This window comes from Eptesicus fuscus, chromosome 11, assembly GCF_027574615.1.
Source record: "Eptesicus fuscus isolate TK198812 chromosome 11, DD_ASM_mEF_20220401, whole genome shotgun sequence".
Classification (NCBI taxonomy): domain Eukaryota; kingdom Metazoa; phylum Chordata; class Mammalia; order Chiroptera; family Vespertilionidae; genus Eptesicus; species Eptesicus fuscus.
In genome coordinates this window covers 57,273,175-57,291,012 of record NC_072483.1, presented here as the reverse complement: position 1 = coordinate 57,291,012, position 17,838 = coordinate 57,273,175, and the positions used below count along the sequence as shown (strand labels likewise).

General features: G+C 33.3%; 1 protein-coding gene and 1 long non-coding RNA gene across 4 annotated transcripts in view; one reads left to right on the top strand and one right to left on the bottom strand.

Moving 5' to 3' along the window:
• Nucleotides 1–15,409, bottom strand: part of LOC129150725 (uncharacterized) — a 40,373-nt gene extending 24,964 nt beyond the window's left edge. The window contains exon 1 of the long non-coding RNA XR_008557463.1: nucleotides 15,341–15,409. This is a non-coding gene — a long non-coding RNA (uncharacterized LOC129150725). The remainder of the gene's footprint in view (nucleotides 1–15,340) is intronic.
• The window catches only part of NCKAP1 (NCK associated protein 1), a 94,111-nt gene that overhangs the window by 68,339 nt on the left and 7,934 nt on the right, over nucleotides 1–17,838 (top strand). For 2 of the 3 annotated variants that reach the window (XM_054723236.1, XM_054723235.1), the window contains exons 18-26: nucleotides 2,583–2,702; nucleotides 3,328–3,467; nucleotides 4,277–4,408; nucleotides 6,920–7,138; nucleotides 7,331–7,461; nucleotides 7,731–7,828; nucleotides 13,294–13,387; nucleotides 16,880–16,962; nucleotides 17,404–17,484. In XM_054723236.1, the coding sequence (XP_054579211.1) occupies nucleotides 2,583–2,702; nucleotides 3,328–3,467; nucleotides 4,277–4,408; nucleotides 6,920–7,138; nucleotides 7,331–7,461; nucleotides 7,731–7,828; nucleotides 13,294–13,387; nucleotides 16,880–16,962; nucleotides 17,404–17,484 (1,098 nt within the window). The remainder of the gene's footprint in view (nucleotides 1–2,582; nucleotides 2,703–3,327; nucleotides 3,468–4,276; nucleotides 4,409–6,919; nucleotides 7,139–7,330; nucleotides 7,462–7,730; nucleotides 7,829–13,293; nucleotides 13,388–16,879; nucleotides 16,963–17,403; nucleotides 17,485–17,838) is intronic. The other variant, XM_054723237.1, reaches the window with a different exon arrangement.

Below are 17,838 nucleotides of genomic sequence, written 5' to 3'. Positions count from 1 at the left end.
TCTTACTGAGCATAATGTTTCAAGACTTACCACGTTATAGCATATATCAGAATTTTCTTTTTATGGCTGAATAATCTATTGTATGTGTTTACCACATTTTGTTTATCCACTCATCTGGATGGACTCTACCCTCGTTTTATCATACACTTTCCACTTCCTGTGAACTATAACTAGTCCACCTTATGCAAAGCACACTAATTGTCTACTTTTTAGCATTTTAAAGGTTTTTCCTAACACATAAAATTCATTTCATTGCACCCTTACCTCTTGTATTCTTACCTTTTTCTTAGTGGTGAGCTTAAACCCTACCTCTTCCAAAAGATTTGTAGCATTTCTCCTGTTAGAATTTGTCCCTCCTTTTCCATATTTTCATAGCATTTTAATATCTGTCATTATCTACTTTATATAATAATGTTTCTGCTTCATTTAGTTGGTAAAGTTATGGTTCCTAAATAGGAGAATACTCAATTCTTATTAAATAATTATAAAAAATAATTGATAATGTGTTTATATTTATATAGAAGCATGCAATTTGTACAACATTCTCCCATCCTTTTTTTGCATTTGATTGCTATGACACAGTGGCAACAATAGTGCTGATAATCATTCTTAGTTTACAGGTGAAGAAAGACTCTGAAGAAAAGTCTCCTATAGTAATGTAGCTAGTCAGTGTCACTGTTCTATTTTCCATTTAGCTAATTTGTTAAAGACTGTTATTTCCCAGCTGCCTTGTTAAATGCTGACAATGAAAGATGCAAAGACACAGTCTCTATCCTAGACCAATCCATGGTCTGATGATCTGTGCTGTGGTAGAAATATACATGAGGCACTGTGGGAGCATTGGGGAAATTCACCTCAGGGTGAGGACAGAGTAAGTTGATGTGCATAGTTCTCAATGCAGTCTGGCTTTATAATTTTAGTTTTAGCCTTTGAATTTATTTACATCAGAGGCATTATAGAAAAAGCCTCCAGAACAATTTCTTAATGCTGAGGCCTCATTTTGAGTTAGAGTACTTAAAATAAATTTGCAGAAAGACACTATCTTTTGAACTAGATTTGAAATTTACACCCTGCTGGGTCAGCAGGATCCTGGATAATAGCATCCAGTACTAAAGGAAAACTAGTAATTGTTTTGCTCTATCTGTACTGTCCAATCTAGTAGTTCACTTATCTTTTCCAGTCTCAATGTTTAAAAATCTGTCATATGCTGATGTTTCCCAAATTTGTATTTTCAGCCCAGTCCTTTACCTTTAGTTGTAAAAATTTTAAAAAATACTCTGTTGCGCCCTAACCGGTTTGGCTCAGTGGATAGAGCATCGGCCTGCGGACTGAAGGGTCCCAGGTTCGATTCAGGTCAATGGCATGTACCTTGGTTGAGGGCACATCCCCAGTAGAGAGTGTGCAGGAGGCAGCTGATGGATGTTTCTCATTAATGTTTCTAACTCTCTATCCCTCTCCCTTCCTCTCTGTAAAAAATCAATAAAATATATTTTTAAAAATATTCTATTGCAATTCACGCATTTTTGGTTATGTAAAATGTAACATGTACAGAAGAGAACTGTTGCTCTTGGACATGTTACCTCACCTTCAACCTTGGAGCGTTTTCTGTCTTTGGCTTTATATATATAGCCAAACTCCTACCTCTTCTCCCCCTGCCCAACCCACATCATCTTTTGCCTAGATTATTGTTGTAGTCTGCTCAGTGATCCCTGTGTTTCTGCCACTGACCTAAGTCTCTTCTCAGCACTGCAGCTAGAGGCAGAGGGCAGATCATAGAGAAACTTGTGACATGTTTAGAAATCCTATTGGTTTTGTTTTTCAGTCTCAGTATTTCTCAGCCATTGAAGGCGAGTAGTGATATCAGACCTGTGTCTTAAATAAGTCTAGTAAAGCAATGCTAGTTCAGTGTTCTTTTTTCAGGAAGAAGTAATAGTCAGAGATATGGTTTATCTTTCAGGAGTCAGAATTTGCTTAAACAGGGCTGTAACTATTAATAATTTGAAATCTCTCCTTATGTAAGTTGAATCAGTATTTAATTGTATTTTGTACATCCTCTTTAAAGTTTTAAAGGGCATTTTAAATAAAATACATTTTAAGGTATCATGATAGATTTAGGAACAGTTATTTTGCATGTCTAAGTATTTTACATTCTTTCATATTATCTTACATTTATTCTAGCAGCACAAAAGTAATGTATGGCCCTAACGGGTTTGGCTCAGTGGATGGAGCATCAGCCTGCGGACTGAAGGGTCCCGGGTTCGATTCCAGTCAAGGGCATGTACCTCGGTTGCGGGCACATCCCCAGTGAGAGGTGTGCAGGAAGCAGCTGTTCGATGTTTCTCTCTCATCGATGTTTCTAACTCACTATCCCTCTCCCTTCCTCTCTGTAAAAAAATCAATAAAATATATTTAAAACAAACAAACAAACAAACAAACAAAAAACAATAAAAGTAATGTATGTAATAATCTCTAACCCCCACTCCTTAATGTAGAATAGACTTTAATCTTATTTTCTGTATTTATTTAAAAAGTGCTTTATCTCAAACTACTTATTGGTAACTATTATTATTCTGCTTAAACAGCGACATCATATTGGAGATCGAAGTCTTTCCTTATGTAACATGTTTCTGGATGAAATGGCTAAACAAGCTCGAAATCTTATCACTGATATTTGCACAGAACAGTGTACTCTTAGTGACCAGGTAATAATTTAAATTTTTTCTTACAGATAGGAAATTTGTATATGAAAGCAAGAAAATGATCTGTTGAACATTTTGTTTACTGTTTATTAATATATTTTTATTATTCTCAGATTTTTACTAAATCTCATTACCTCTTGTGAAGCTCCATTATTAGATAGGTTTTAAAATATTGCCACTGTCTTTAGGATTACTTACACTGTAAAATCCAACCTCTAGGTTGGCATTTAAGTCCCTTCTTGATAGTTCAAACTTCTCTGTCCTGTGTGCATTTAGGCTTCATCACCTAGTAATTCTCACTAGATTCTGAACACATTATGCCCTAACATAGCTTTGTTCTTTGTAGGCCATTTTCCTTCCAGTAAAATGTTTCATTTATCCTTTAAACTGCAGTCTTGTTATAACTTCCTCTATGAAGTCTGTCTTCACACAATATTTACCTATTTCTGTTTTCCACTAAGCTTAGACTCCCTGAGCTAGGTAAATTCTACTTTTTATTTATATCTCTGTTCTTAGTGCTAGCATGATATTTCTTACATATACTGGATTCAGTTAAGGTTTATTTGAATTATTAATGTGTTTTCAAAGTAATTGGTGTAATGTAACATTTTATTCTTTTTAAATTTAGTTGCTGCCCAAGCATTGTGCCAAAACCATTAGTCAGGCAGTGAATAAGAAGTCAAAAAAACAAACTGGTAAAAAAGGGGAACCTGAAAGGGAAAAACCTGGAGTTGAGAGCATGAGGAAAAACAGGCTGGTAGTGACCAAGTAAGCCATCCACTTTTATTAATATATTTTTGCTACAGTTTATTTTTTCAGTTTACTTTTGTATGGCATTAGTATTGACGAAATGCTAGTAATTGTAAATTCTCCATTTCCCAGTCATTAATTTTTTTTCACCTTTGTGAACTTGTTTAACCATTAAGTGCTTATTTCATCTAAAAATGCAGATTTTGGAGTTTTGAAGAAAATAGATGATAATTGTCTTGTCTTTATATACAGAATACTAAAGACCAGGAATCTATCTAAAAATTTAGGGGTGCACTTTTATTTTCATTGTATTTAAAATAAGATATTTGAGACTTTATTTTGGCATATGGTGTGTATGGCTGATACCATTATTTTAAATGGATATATCAGAATAGGTAGCATTTTAGGGCTGTTTGCTTACATGGAGAGGAGGCATAGGTGGGCAATAATGGGTGAATATTTTTTTGCTTAAAGTAAATTTCTTACTTTCTTGCTACCTACATTGAGCAAGTTATTTGTCATTTTGTAGACAACTTTCTTCCTCCACAACAGAAAGTACAATAGGAATTGGAAGTGATTATCTTTATGAATGTGGAATAAGCTCTTTTTTGCGTATTAAGCCATTATCATCTGAAGATAGAAACGAATGTTGCTTATCTTTAGAAAATTGCTCTCATGTGTTAAAAGATTTTGAACTTTGTTTAAGAGAGAAATTGAATTCTATAATTATTATCCTCAAATAAGATCTCATATGTGTATAAAATTAATTTTGTATTGTTATGATAAAATGTTGAACATTTTGTTTACTGTTTATTAATATTTTTCAGCCTTGATAAATTGCACACTGCACTTTCTGAGTTGTGTTTCTCTATAAATTATGTACCAAACATGGTGGTTTGGGAACATACCTTTACCCCACGAGAATATTTGACTTCTCACCTGGAAATCCGCTTTACTAAGTAAGAAAGAACATTAACTATTTTTGCTTGTTTGTTCATTTAATGAGTTTGTTATATTTATTCTTCATACCCACACAGTATTTCCTTTTATGAGGAAAAGCATTAGTAGAATTAATAGAATAATGATTTGGGAAGTATGAAAATACTGAACTGGGAATTACATAAATTACTCAGATTCTTGTCCCATACTTGCTGTTATTAACCAGTTGTAACATTGGACAAGCCATTTAATTTCAGTGAGCCTTAGTTTCCTTATAAGCAAAATGAGAAAACTGGAGCTAATCAGTGTATTTTAGCTGTCAGGTGGCAATCCTGTGGGGTCATGAAATCAGATTAGAAGGTTGTAATAAATATATATTTTTAAATATATTTTATTGATTTTTTACAGAGAGGAAGGGAGAGGGATAAAGAGTTAGAAACATCGATGAGAGAGAAACATCGATCAGCTGCCTCCTGCACACTCCCCACTGGGTATGTGCCCACAACCAAGGTACATGCCCTTGACTGGAATCGAACCTGGGACCCTTGAGTCCACAGGCCGACGCTCTATCCACTGAGCCAAACTGGTTAGGGCTGTAATAAATATTTAAAGAAAGAAGAAGAAGGAAGGAAAGGAAAGAAAGAAGTAGAAAAAAATTAGTGCATTGAATGTAGTAAGTATAAATTCTGTGTCATGACACTTTTCAGTTATGTATGTACACACACGTGTACTGAGCTGTGATGCTGGATACATACCTTACAAGGGGTCAAATTTAAATGTTCAAAAACCTCAGGACTAGATGAATTCAAGTCTATTCTGGATTCAAATGTGTGCTGTTATGCCAGTAGATCTAAACTCTTGAGGCACTTAGTTCTAATTACAGTTTTATAGGTTATATATAATGTTTCTTGAAATGATAATGCATGTGATAAGCCCGAAACCTTTCAACTTTATAATGTTTCTTAATCCTTTATATAAAGTTACCAATTTATTAAAATATTGATTGATTGGACAAGTTTGTCTTGAAGGCCTTAAAGCAATTTATAAAACAAAATTTTGCCAAAGATTTTTCAAAATTTTGTAGTAATTAACAAGTAGTCTTTGTACCTTTTGTTTAACATTGTATTAAGTACTATGAGTAGTAATGAAACATAAAGCTTAGAGCTATAGTTGGTGAGAATTCTATGATTATAAAATCAAATAGGAGAATATATACGTGGGCACTAAATTGAATGTTAAGTCATCAGTTGACTAGAGAAGAGTCTGGTCTGGAACAAAGACTGTCCTTTAGTAATGCAGGCATCCTGATGGTAAAACTCAGAATGCTCTAGTATTTAAGACAAAGGGAAATTATACCCTTTGGTATTTATTATTCTTAACTACCAAGGTGGGTAGAGTGGTGGGTGAAAGGTAGGATTCAGTTTACAGCTCCCATGTTTTCCTTCTGTAAATATGTAGTCTGGTCTATTAATCCACAGAGAAGTAGATACTCTTTTTACCAAACATCTATCTCCTTAGTGGTCAAGATCAAACCAAGGCTGTAAACTTGTTGACCTAGGAAAGGATTTTTATGCCACCACATATAGCTTGTATTAGTTGATGATTTTAGTTGAACACTTCAATTGAGCACAATCTTAGGACTTAGGGGCCATATTGCAAGGATAGCATTTTTTTCTTGAGTTAATCTCCTTGGACTGTTAATAGCAATGAGGTTTGTCTATTTATAAGGATTCTTCCTTATAAATACAGGTTAAGAGCTTTACAGATCTTATACTTAGTGAGTTTTAATGAAGGTGAAATAGGGGTGGCCAATGTAGGAAAAGATCATGTAGGAAAGTATTTTCAAAATTTGTGTTTCTTTTTAGATTTATGCAGTGTCTTGGGATATAAACTAAATTGAACTGTGTTTATGTGCTACAAGTAATTAACAATGAAATTTTCTGTTTGTTGCCTTGTTTTGACTGTAGCGCATTTTGTTGAGAGGCAGCACTAAGTTAGGCAGAAATGGTGCCAAACCCTACACCCACCGATTTCAAACAAAGTGACCTCGGTCAGTTCTGAGCCTTAGTTTTTGTGTGTGGGTTTTTTTTTTAATCTGTGAAATGGTAGTAGTAATAACTGCGTAGTAGGGTTGTTAAATATTACAGCTACTGGTGATATGTATAAAACTTAAAAAAACTAGTGGCACATAACAATGCCAAATGAATTCAAGCTATGAAAAATAGTCCACTGTACTTGCTATAATGTATTATGTCAAAAGGATTTATCCTTAAATCATTTTATTACTGATGTCTTTAGAATTTTTAAAATCATTTCATTACCATTTCATTGTAGTTTTTAGATAGTCATTGTTTTTTTAGATTGTTTCTTTGGAAGATGGTAGTAATTTCATGGTTTTGTAACAAATTGTATTTAAAATTTTATTGCTTACTTGATATTAAAGATTAGTAGGTTGAATGGCCTATATTTATAAATGCAAAAGTCAGAACTCTTTTCTTCTTATTGTTGTTGTTCTTTTTTCTTTACCTCAGGTCAATTGTTGGAATGACTATGTATAATCAAGCCACACAAGAAATTGCAAAACCATCAGAGCTTCTAACAAGTGTAAGAGCATATATGACTGTACTGCAGTCGATAGAAAACTATGTGCAAATTGATATTACAAGAGTATTTAATAATGTTCTTCTTCAGCAAACACAACATTTAGACAGTCATGGAGAGCCAACCATTACAAGTCTATACACAAATTGGTAAGGAACACATTTGGAAATTTGGATTGATACAATGTTTCTTTGTAATGAACTACTTGGGAAAGTTATTTTTTTATGGATAAATGCTCATTCATATTATCAGCCAACTTAAAATTATATTCAGGAATATATACCATAATACATTTTGAATTAAATAGTTTCTCCTGGTTATAAATTTACTTTTCTCCTTAGGTATTTGGAAACTTTATTAAGACAAGTCAGCAATGGTCATATAGCTTATTTCCCTGCAATGAAAGCATTTGTGAACTTACCTACAGAAAATGAATTAACATTCAATGCAGAGGAATATTCTGACATATCAGGTGAATAATACTATGACATGTTTTAGAGAATGAAGAAACCTTGATTCTTTTTAGCTTTTGATTCTATTATGACTATTTTCATTCAATTATATACACAGCCATACATTATATTTCAGTCTTACTTTTGCATTTGTGTTATTGTTTTTTTTTACTCTAGAGACTTCTCAGGTGTAATTTGCTTCTATAATGTAATGTCTCAATATGTTAATGTTTATTTTCTTAAAGTATTTGCTTTGTCAAAGTATAAAAGTAATTGCATTTCCTTTCAGAAATGAGGTCATTATCAGAACTGCTAGGCCCATATGGTATGAAGTTCCTAAGTGAAAGCCTTATGTGGCATATTTCATCACAAGTTGCTGAACTTAAGGTAATATAGTCTTTATTAATTTTAGCTTATAAACACAAATTCCTAAAAAACATTTCAAGAAAATGAGCAGCAAGCCTAGAATGTTAATTTCTTTAACCTGACATGAAAGTTCTCTTATGTAAATGTAATTATAGCATTAGCATGGTCTTTTTTTTTAAGGTCTTGAAGTACTTTTTAAAAATATATTTTTATTGAGTTCAGAGAGGAAGGGAGAGAGAGATAGAAACATCAGTGATGAGAAAGAATCATTGATTGGTTGCTTCCTACACGCCCCACACTGGGGATCGAGCCCGAAACCTGGGCATATGCCCTGACTGGGAATTGAACCGTGACCTCTTGGTTCATAGGTCAATACTCAACCATTGAGCCACCCCAGTGGGGCCTAGCATGGTCTTTTAATAGCATCTTTGTTTTGTTCTGTTTCACAAATAGTAATCTGATTTACTGAAAATTGAGCAAACATATAGGATAAGTCAGTTCCTGCAAGGTTGATAACTATTTTGCTGAGCGAATAAAATAGACGGCAAGAGTCAGTGTGACTAAAAAAGAGGCAATATTTCCCAGTAGTTAAAGACTCAAGCTTTCAAGTCTGGCTATCCTGAAATTCAATCCTGTCAGTCGTGCGCTTTGACTTTGGGCAAAGTTTAAACTTACAATTATATGAGCTAATTATATGAGCTAATCAATACATGTCAATTGCTTGAATACTTAGCATGCTGCCTGACACACAATAAGTACTGAATAAATATTATTTTGGTATTCATCATGTCATTATTCTCTCATTGTTATTTTTTAAAAGAATGTTTTACAATTCTTATATAGAAGTCAGCTTTTAGATACTTTATAATGTGGGTTTTAAATACACAGACTTTATACTTACTATGGTTTTAAACATACAAATATTGCAATGCTAGTTTCATTTTTTTACAAGCAATATTTCTCATTTATTAGACTCATTCCCTTGTAAATACATTATCTCTTTTCAATGTTGTTCTCTGGTAACAAATTTCTAATTTTCAGTTTACTTTCTATGTTCCTTTTAGTATGAGATAATAGAAGAATTGTGGCCCAGTAATTTTACTTTTGCCTATTATTTTCTATTTCAACTGAATAAATAAGTACTTCCAGAATTGTTAGCATTTTTAGTGCTTCTTTGCCATTAAAGGTAGTGGCTTGAGTATTGTGATGAAGTAATAAAAATTAGCCTATTTGGATCTTTCTGTATTCCTCGCTGTGAGAGTTCAGAGGCATCAATGTCCTTAACAGTCCTCGAGGCCTCTGTAGGATCCGGCCTTTCCCTTTACTGACCTTCTTTACTCCTCCAGCCTACTTGGCCTGCTTGTTGTGTCACCTCAGATACTCTTCACAGAGATAATGCCTTAGATTGCTTTCTCATAACGTTCCTGTGTTTTTCAAATGTCATCATATCAGAATATCCTTCCTTGACCACACTTTTAAAAATAGCAGTCATCACTTTTTATTCTCTTTATCCAATTTTATGTGTATCTTACTTGTGACCTCCCTTATGTATTTGCTAATGCCAGTCTCACTAGAGTAAAAACTTTATTTAATTCTCCTAAAACCTTGGTGCTAAATTAGTTTTCAACACATTGTAAATGCTTGTTAAATATTTGTTGGATGCATAAGTAAAAACAGCTATCTTTCTGACTCTTTACTTTGTTCTAGGACTTTTATAAACTTTAAACATACATATTATTAACTCCTTTAAATGATTGAAACTGGAATTATCCCCGTTTTACAAATTAGAAAAGTGAGACCAAGAAGGATTAACTTGTCCAGGTTCACATGCTTAAAGTGGTGAAACTAAAGTTTGAACCTATATAGTCTTACCTAGCTCTAGAGCTTTACACTGGTACGGTGCTGCTGTACTGTCTTAGAAATGAAAGGGTCCTAAGCAGTCATCTAACCCACCCTTATCTGATGCAGGAACATATATTACATTTTCCTAGCTGAATGATCTGGTCTTTTTGAAAATGAATCGGCCTGGTCAATCACGATATCTAAATAGTAATTAAAATTATTTTTTATTTACTAATTTGAGAGAGAGAGAAAACAACAACAACAACAATATTTGTGCTTTCATTGGTTGATTCTTGTATGTGCCCTGACTGGGATTGAACCCGCAAACTTGGTGTATGGTTAATGCGCTCTCGAGTTACCTGGCCAGGGCTAAATAGTAATTTTTGATTGGTCCTTATTCTTACATCAAGAGGCAGAGACTGCCCTAACTGGTTTGGCTCAATGGATAGAGCATTGGCCTGCGGACTGAAAGGACCTAGGTTCGATTCTGATCAAGGGCATATACCTTGGTTGCGGGCACATCCCCAGTAGAGGGTGTGCAGGAGGCAACTGATTGATGTTTCTCTCTCATCGATGTTTCTAACTCTCCCTCCCTCTCTGTAAAAAAAATCAATAAAATACATTAAAAAAAAAAAAAAAAAAGAGGCAGTGACTACCTTTGACAAAATCACAGCTCACATGTTTAAAAACTTTTGTTGTGAATGCATACCTGCCCACCCGCCCTCCTCTACTTGTGTCACTCCCGCAGCATCAGCATATACGAGCAGGGCCATCCACCAGGCTGACATGCTATGGGCCTTTCAGTTCTGGGTTGTCTCCTGGCAAAATTGCTGGAGAGATTGAGAGAGAGAGAGAATTCTCTATATTTAACCAGCACTTCCAAACTACTTGACATACTTATTTGAGCATTTCTGTAGGAAAATTTTTGAAAGTAGCTCAAAGGATATGAACATTTAAATTTTTTCTTAATATTATCAAATATCTCTCAGACGACATTGTAGCCCATACTTACATTAGAGTATGATGATACCTCTAATAGCATTTTAATCTGTTTGAAATTAGTGCATAAAATGTTTTTGAGGGAATGAAAATTTTTAAAGATCATTCTATAATTTCTTAGCTTTTATTTTCTAAATTGACATAAACTAAATATTACGTGCCTACGTCTTCATCTTATGGATGGCTTTAATTGTTGCAGCTGAGGACCTTTTTGTTTCAAACAGTGAAGTTGTGTGCCAATAAAAAAGGAGAGCTTTATATTTAATGGTTGTGAATAAATCATGTGTCAGACATAGTCAACACTATGCATGTGTACTTGTGGTAAAACATGTTTATTACTTTCTGGAGAAGAAAACAACCAGTCTTCTTTCTACTAAAATTCTTGGGGTGTTTCATTTGGAGTTGTGCCCGTCGAGTCAATTTATTCTTCCAACCTTGCCAAAAGAATTGTTTTTGGCATTTTACAGATGAGTTCTTTTAGTTCTTCACGGAGCCCTAGTAGATTTTTTTTTTTTTCAAATGAAGTAGGAAATTGAAATATGAATTGTGTCAATACTTTAACTATTTTTAAATTTCTTTATTGATGTAGGTATTATATATGTGTCCTTATTCCCCCATTACCCCCCCAACCCCCCTTAACTTTCTTTTTTACAGGAAACCTTTTTTTCTTTTTAGTATTCTTGATTGCTTTCACGTGATTTGTCTCAGTTCCTTTTATAAACCATTTAGTTGGTAATTCCTAGTATTGCTTCCAGTGTTCAGTTCATTCACCAGTGATATTAATCAATGGCTTTAAATATGTAGAGAATTAAAAAGAGTAATGTGCTAACAAATGCTTTAGGTTAATGGTTTTAAAATAATTTTCCCCAGATCATCATCAGCAGCATTACCTTGGCACTTGTTAAAAATGCACCATTTTTGGTTCTATTTCACACCTGCTGAATCAGAATGTGTGGTGCTGGGACCCAGCAATATCTGTTTTAGTTAATAAAGTTCTCTAGATCATTCTGATGTACACTGAAGATTGGGAACCATTTCTTTAGTGTTTAAAGGGATGGATTTTTAAATCAAACATACCTATATTCAGATTCCAATTTTGCCACTTAAAATCTTTGCCACTTTGGGCAAGTTATGTAACTTCTCTGAGCCTTAGTTTCCTCTGTTGTAAAATTAGAATATCCTCTCCTGCATTTGGATCCAAGTAAATGAGATTGTTTGTAAATTGCCTTGTACAGGAGCTTAAAAATGATAACAGTATTTTTACTATTAAATATATACTATAATTTATTAATTCTATAACACAATTATCCTATATTTCTGAAATTGTGTGTGTCTTATAGTCAGATAATTAGAAAACATTTAAGTTTAATTGGTAGAGTGGTTTTTTTCTTAGTGGCACATAAGGTAATGGTGAATTTAAAATTCAGTGGTGTCTTTGATTCACTGATGTGATACTATGTTCAAGGTGCATGAGCAGTGTCAGGATTGGGCATGTAGTTTGAACATATATTGGTTGAATCAAGTTTTAGAATGAGACAAGTATGGTATTGGCCCCTGAAAGAGCAGGCATTCTAATCAGGGACTATAGAACTTGAATTTAGCACATAAATGTGACTGAAGCAGAACATTTGGTGGGGAGCATAAAGAGAAATAATCTGAAGTAATATCAAGAAACCTAAACCAAATGCATATGAGTATAGGAAAAATGAGTTTTATAGATTTTCTGAATAGTTTTTCGTGCTCCCCTTAAATAGGATGTCATTAGCCCTTGGCTTGTAACAAAACCGCTATGGCACTTGAACAGTATGCTTGCTATATCTTTGCAGCTAGACCTGCTGAATTGAATATACAGGGATGAAGCCTGGATATATGTATTTATAATTACATATATCCAAATCCAGGCTTCATCCCTGCATATTTCAAATACATACATCTAAGCTTTCCAAATACATGTATCTGTTACTTTTCAAATTAATTACATTTGTCTTAGTTGTAATTTTTAAACCAAATTACTTTCCAGTGTTTCTTTTAAGCAAAACATTCTTTAATGAGATTTTCTGGAATAGTTATCCTTCACTCCCTTCCCTTATTTATATCCCTTCTTTCTTTCTATTCTCTTTCCTTTTCTCTCTCGATGGTCTTTGAAAGAGAAGGTACATAGTTGACACTTCCATTTGATAATTTGTGTTGGAAAATATTGTTTTATTATTATCTCCTTGAAGTGGTACCATACCCTAACAAGGTATTGTCCTTCTGATTGTATATATCCAGCAATGAACTCTAGGCTATCTTTGGTCAGTTGTTGTTTTGGTGGAATTTATTGCTCTCTATATCCACTTACGTGTCTGCTTTTTATTATTGATGCTGTTCTGTGTCTAAGGATAAGATAATCCTTTATCCTGCTACTTATCTTTATGGCTTTTTTCCTGAACTCCTCTTCCTGAATTTGCAAACTCAAGAAAACATTAAGCTTATGTAAATAATTTTAAGATTCCTTTATTAAAACAACAACAAAAATATTTAGTATAGAGCATCTGGATTTCCTGAATTGTATTTCCCACATGCCAGATTGTAATATCCAAGCATGCTCTTATCTCATTAACACAAGGAGATCTATGCGTGACCTGGGACCTTTTTTTTTTTAGAAACTTGTGGTGGAGAATGTTGATGTGCTAACACAAATGAGGACCAGCTTTGACAAACCAGACCAGATGGCTGCACTCTTTAAAAGATTATCATGTGAGTAACTTCTGATACTTTTTAGAAGCATTAAGAAGACCAAACTATTTAGCTTTTGCTTAAAATTTGTAAACATAAATATAGTAATAAATTATGAATAAGTACTCTTTAGATTATGAAGAGAACTTGAAAATTTTTCAATCAAAGGATCTTTGTAAGTATCTGTTTCACAATTTTTTTACAGTATTCTTAGTACCATGTGTCAAATACTTTGAGTATTAACAGTTCATGAACCCATTAAATTGAATACAGTAAATCTATATTAATTTAGATTAAAGGAGAATTAACTTTTGAGTCTGTCACTTTCTAAAAATCAATTTGATTGAGGTACAGTTTACATATAATAAGATGCACACGCTTCAGTGAACTATGTGATGGATTGTGACAAATGCATACATCCATGTAGTCACTATTGTAATCGAGACGTAGAACAGTCCCACCACCTCAGAGTCTCCTCATGTCCCTATATAGTCAGTGTTCATCCCAGTCCCCAATACAGAGGACTTACCTGACTTCTATCACTACAGATTAAATATGCTATTCCAGAATTTTATATAAACTAAGCCATACTCTTTTTGTGTCTGACTTTAGCATGTTTTTGAGATTTACCCATCTGTGTTGAGTCAGTAATTTGTTCCTTTTTATTGCTAACTAGTATTCATTGCATGAAAATCTGAGCCTACACCTTAAAAAAAAATCCTTTTTAATGTCTTTTTGACAGTTGACATTAAGTCTTTTGTGGGAGGTATATTGTGAAATAAGAGTGAATCTTAAAGTATGTTTAGCCCGATAACTACTTTAGATGAACTTGAATTAATTTTATTTTCACTTGCTTTTTATACTTGAACTTAAAGTTATAATTATAAATTACTTTAAAGTCATGCTTCTTTTTATTCATTTAAAAGACTTCCCAACATTAGAAAATTAGTGAAATTCCAAAACAATAGTCTTTGCATTTGAGAAAACCAGAAAGTTTATTTTCCCAAATAAAAAGTAATCCTTAAGAAAATGTTAAAAAAGTAATCCATTCATGTGTTTTACTTACTTTGCCTTTGACATTTTTCTTTTAAATGTTTTACAACTATATCAAATTTTATTAAGCTATCTTATCTTGCTTTTAAAAATATAAACTTAGCATATAAATTAGCATTAAATTACACTACAGTTTGCCTTGTAGAATAGATCAGTGGTTGCCAAAACTATAAACAGAAAGCAATGAGGGGGTATTTTAGGTTGGAAACTGTTCATCACAGTGGTGATGATGGTGATAACACAAATATACACATGTTAATTATTTTTCCTAGAGCTGTATACCAAAAGGGGAAAAAAAGTCAGATTTACTGTATGGTACTTAAAAAATGAAATTAAATAAAAGAAAAAATTGACTTGGTAGCATTATAGGAAGAGGAGAGTGAATACATTTTTAGCAAGAAATTATTAAATATCTATTTGATCTCTTGTTTTATTATGTACTTGTATTTTCTAGTCTTTTTTTGTTTATACTTACCATTTTTGTATTTTTCATGTTTGCCTATTTTATAATACTCATTTGAACACCCAACTAGCCTTCACCCTAGTTAATATTCTGCTAATAAAGAGCATCTGGTTAGCAACAACTAAGCTACTCTACTGTTCAATGCCTGTTTATTGTTAGTTTAACTCTCCTATTTGTGGAATTGAAACAACATAGAATTTGTTAAAATTCCAACCAGAATTTATAGGTTTCAAAATAAAATTCATCATCCTTTATCTAGATTCTGTGTTTCCTTGAATTTTTTGTCTATAATAGTGGTGATTCCATGACCTGTGTAATTGGCCAAAATCAAAAGATAAATTGTTTTAATACCCATATATATCAAATTTATCTTTAAATATAATTTATTAAATATTTTTTTGGAATTTGAAAAAATATCTGCTTAAGGGTACCTTATTCAGGGAAATAGAGAAAGCTACCTTTTCAGTTGAACTATTTTTCAGATTGCTCTCTTTTGTCTTTGACCTCTACCTTCATGCTTCTTTTACCCCATGTCCAGAAGTTGATGTACTTTTAGAATAGTTTGATTTTCACAGTCAACAAACATCCTTAAAAAGAAAAAACAATATTATTTATTAAAAAGTAGCTCTGAATTGAAAGGCAGTCTGGAAGTAATTTTCAGTTTTGGCTTTCTAACTATGTGACCTGAGCAAATTTAATAATGGGCAGTATTTCTCCACATGGCAGTGATTGGCTGGAATTAATCTGCAGTTATTGCCTTTAGAAATTTTTTTCCAGTCTTTCCCACTCACTATTCTATCTTTCACCTTGTCTACTTCATCATTTTATGTTCCCTGCTATAGGTGTTTGAGCTTTTAACTCCTACTTCAGATTCCACCTTTTAAATCCCAAATCTACTCCTGTGGTTCTTGTTTAAGGCTTTATCATGAACTATAGTCATGGCTTTTTTTTTTTTTTTAATTTATTTTTAGAGAGAGAGGAAGGCAGAGGGAGAGAGAAACATTGATGTGAGAGCAAAATATTGATCTACTGCCCCCCAACCGGGGATCTAGCCTGCAACCTGGGCATATGCCCTGACCGGGAATGGAACTGGTCACCTTTTGGTGTACAGGATGATGCTCCAACCAACTGAGCCTCACTGGCCAGGGCCAGTCATGGCTTCTTAACATGCATTCAGTCTTCACTTTCTAACCTGTCTCTGACATTCAGAGTCATATTTTTAAACATACTTCTTTTCATATCATTGTTTATATTTTTGAAAACCCTGACTAATCCACACATTGCTTGAAGGATAGTATAAACTACTTAGCATAGTGTTCAGAAACCATTATTTGGATAAACTTCACATCCAGCCATTCTTTTCTGTCCTGTCTCCCACTACCTTTTACTTGCCTGGTCCAAGACCCACATAGCCATTGCTCTAATATGAGTTCCATGGGATGTGTCTTACTCATTTGAACTTCTAAACCAATACACTACAGACTGGGTAGTTTATAAACAACAGAAATTTATTTATCACAGTTGTGGAAGTCCAAGATTATGGTGCCAACATGGTCATGTGAGGATCTTCTTCAGGGTTGCAGATTTCTCACTGAATTTTCACATGATGTAAGGGGTTAGGGATATCATTCTGTTGCTTCTTATAAAGGCATTAATTGAATTCATTAGGACTCCACCCTCATGGCTTGAGCACCTTCCAAAGGTCCTACCTCCTAATACCATCAGCTTTGGGAGTTAGGATTTCAACGTATGATTTTTTTTTTTTCCAAGAGTCTGGTGACCCATCTAAACCATTTTGAAGGATATATTCCATTTGCAGTAAACTATAATTAATTTTGATATCAGCTTTCAATACATTTGCCTCTTTAATCGTTTGTTATAGTAAAATGATATTAGTTGTGCCTTTTATCATGGGAATTTTATGACTAAGAGTTTTCTTCAAGGTTAAGAAAGAATCTAATTCATGCTCTTCTCTTCTCCCCTTCCTTCACATTTAGCTGTTGACAGTGTCTTGAAGAGGATGACAATAATTGGTGTAATTTTATCCTTCCGCTCATTGGCACAAGAAGCACTTAGAGATGTAAGAACCCATTATAAGTACATATCCTATATTCAGAAAATCCCTTTTAATTTCCCAGAAATTAAAAGTTACTCTTTAAATTTATGGTAGGCAGTGTTATAATTAAAGTTCCAGTTCTCGTAGTCATCTAAAATAAAGTATGTAGAAATTAAAGATACTTAAACTTTTTTTGTTTTGGTATTGAAATTCAAGGGGTATAACTTGCCTGGATATTGAGCTACTTTTTCAACTTTTCATTAAAGCATTTCCATTTGCCTGTGAATGTTTGGCATTGAATACATACATTTCATTTCTGTGTATCTTAGTACTGAAAATGACATGACAATAGATAAAGAAAAGTAATTTCTATGAAAACTAGAAGTAATCGAATGGTAATATTTCATAAATCTAGAGGTCGCCATTTAAAAATAATGCTGTGTTCTTTGTTGTTGTCCTGTGTAGGTCTTGTCCTACCACATTCCTTTTCTTGTAAGTTCAATTGAAGATTTCAAGGACCACATTCCAAGGGAAACTGATATGAAGGTAATAAAATTTTTATTTGGATTTTACAGTTTCTAAAATGAAATATATTTCAGTTACATATGAAATAAAATTTAATAAACCCCAAACTATAGTAAAGTTTCTATTTTAGAGTGATTAGTTAGCATGCTTGCCTTTGAAAATGCATCTTTGAAAGCTCAGCACCAAAATAATAAGCAGGCATTTTGAAAGTTAATCTTCCTTGATCATCTGTACCAATGTAAAATGGGTCAATATCGATCTTTTTTTCCTTAAACTGATAGCTGTTTATACATGGTCATGAGCTGAATGAGGAAGATGAGATAATAAAATAAGAGTTGTTTTGTTTTAAGTAGATAAATCCAGTCAGTTTTTAAA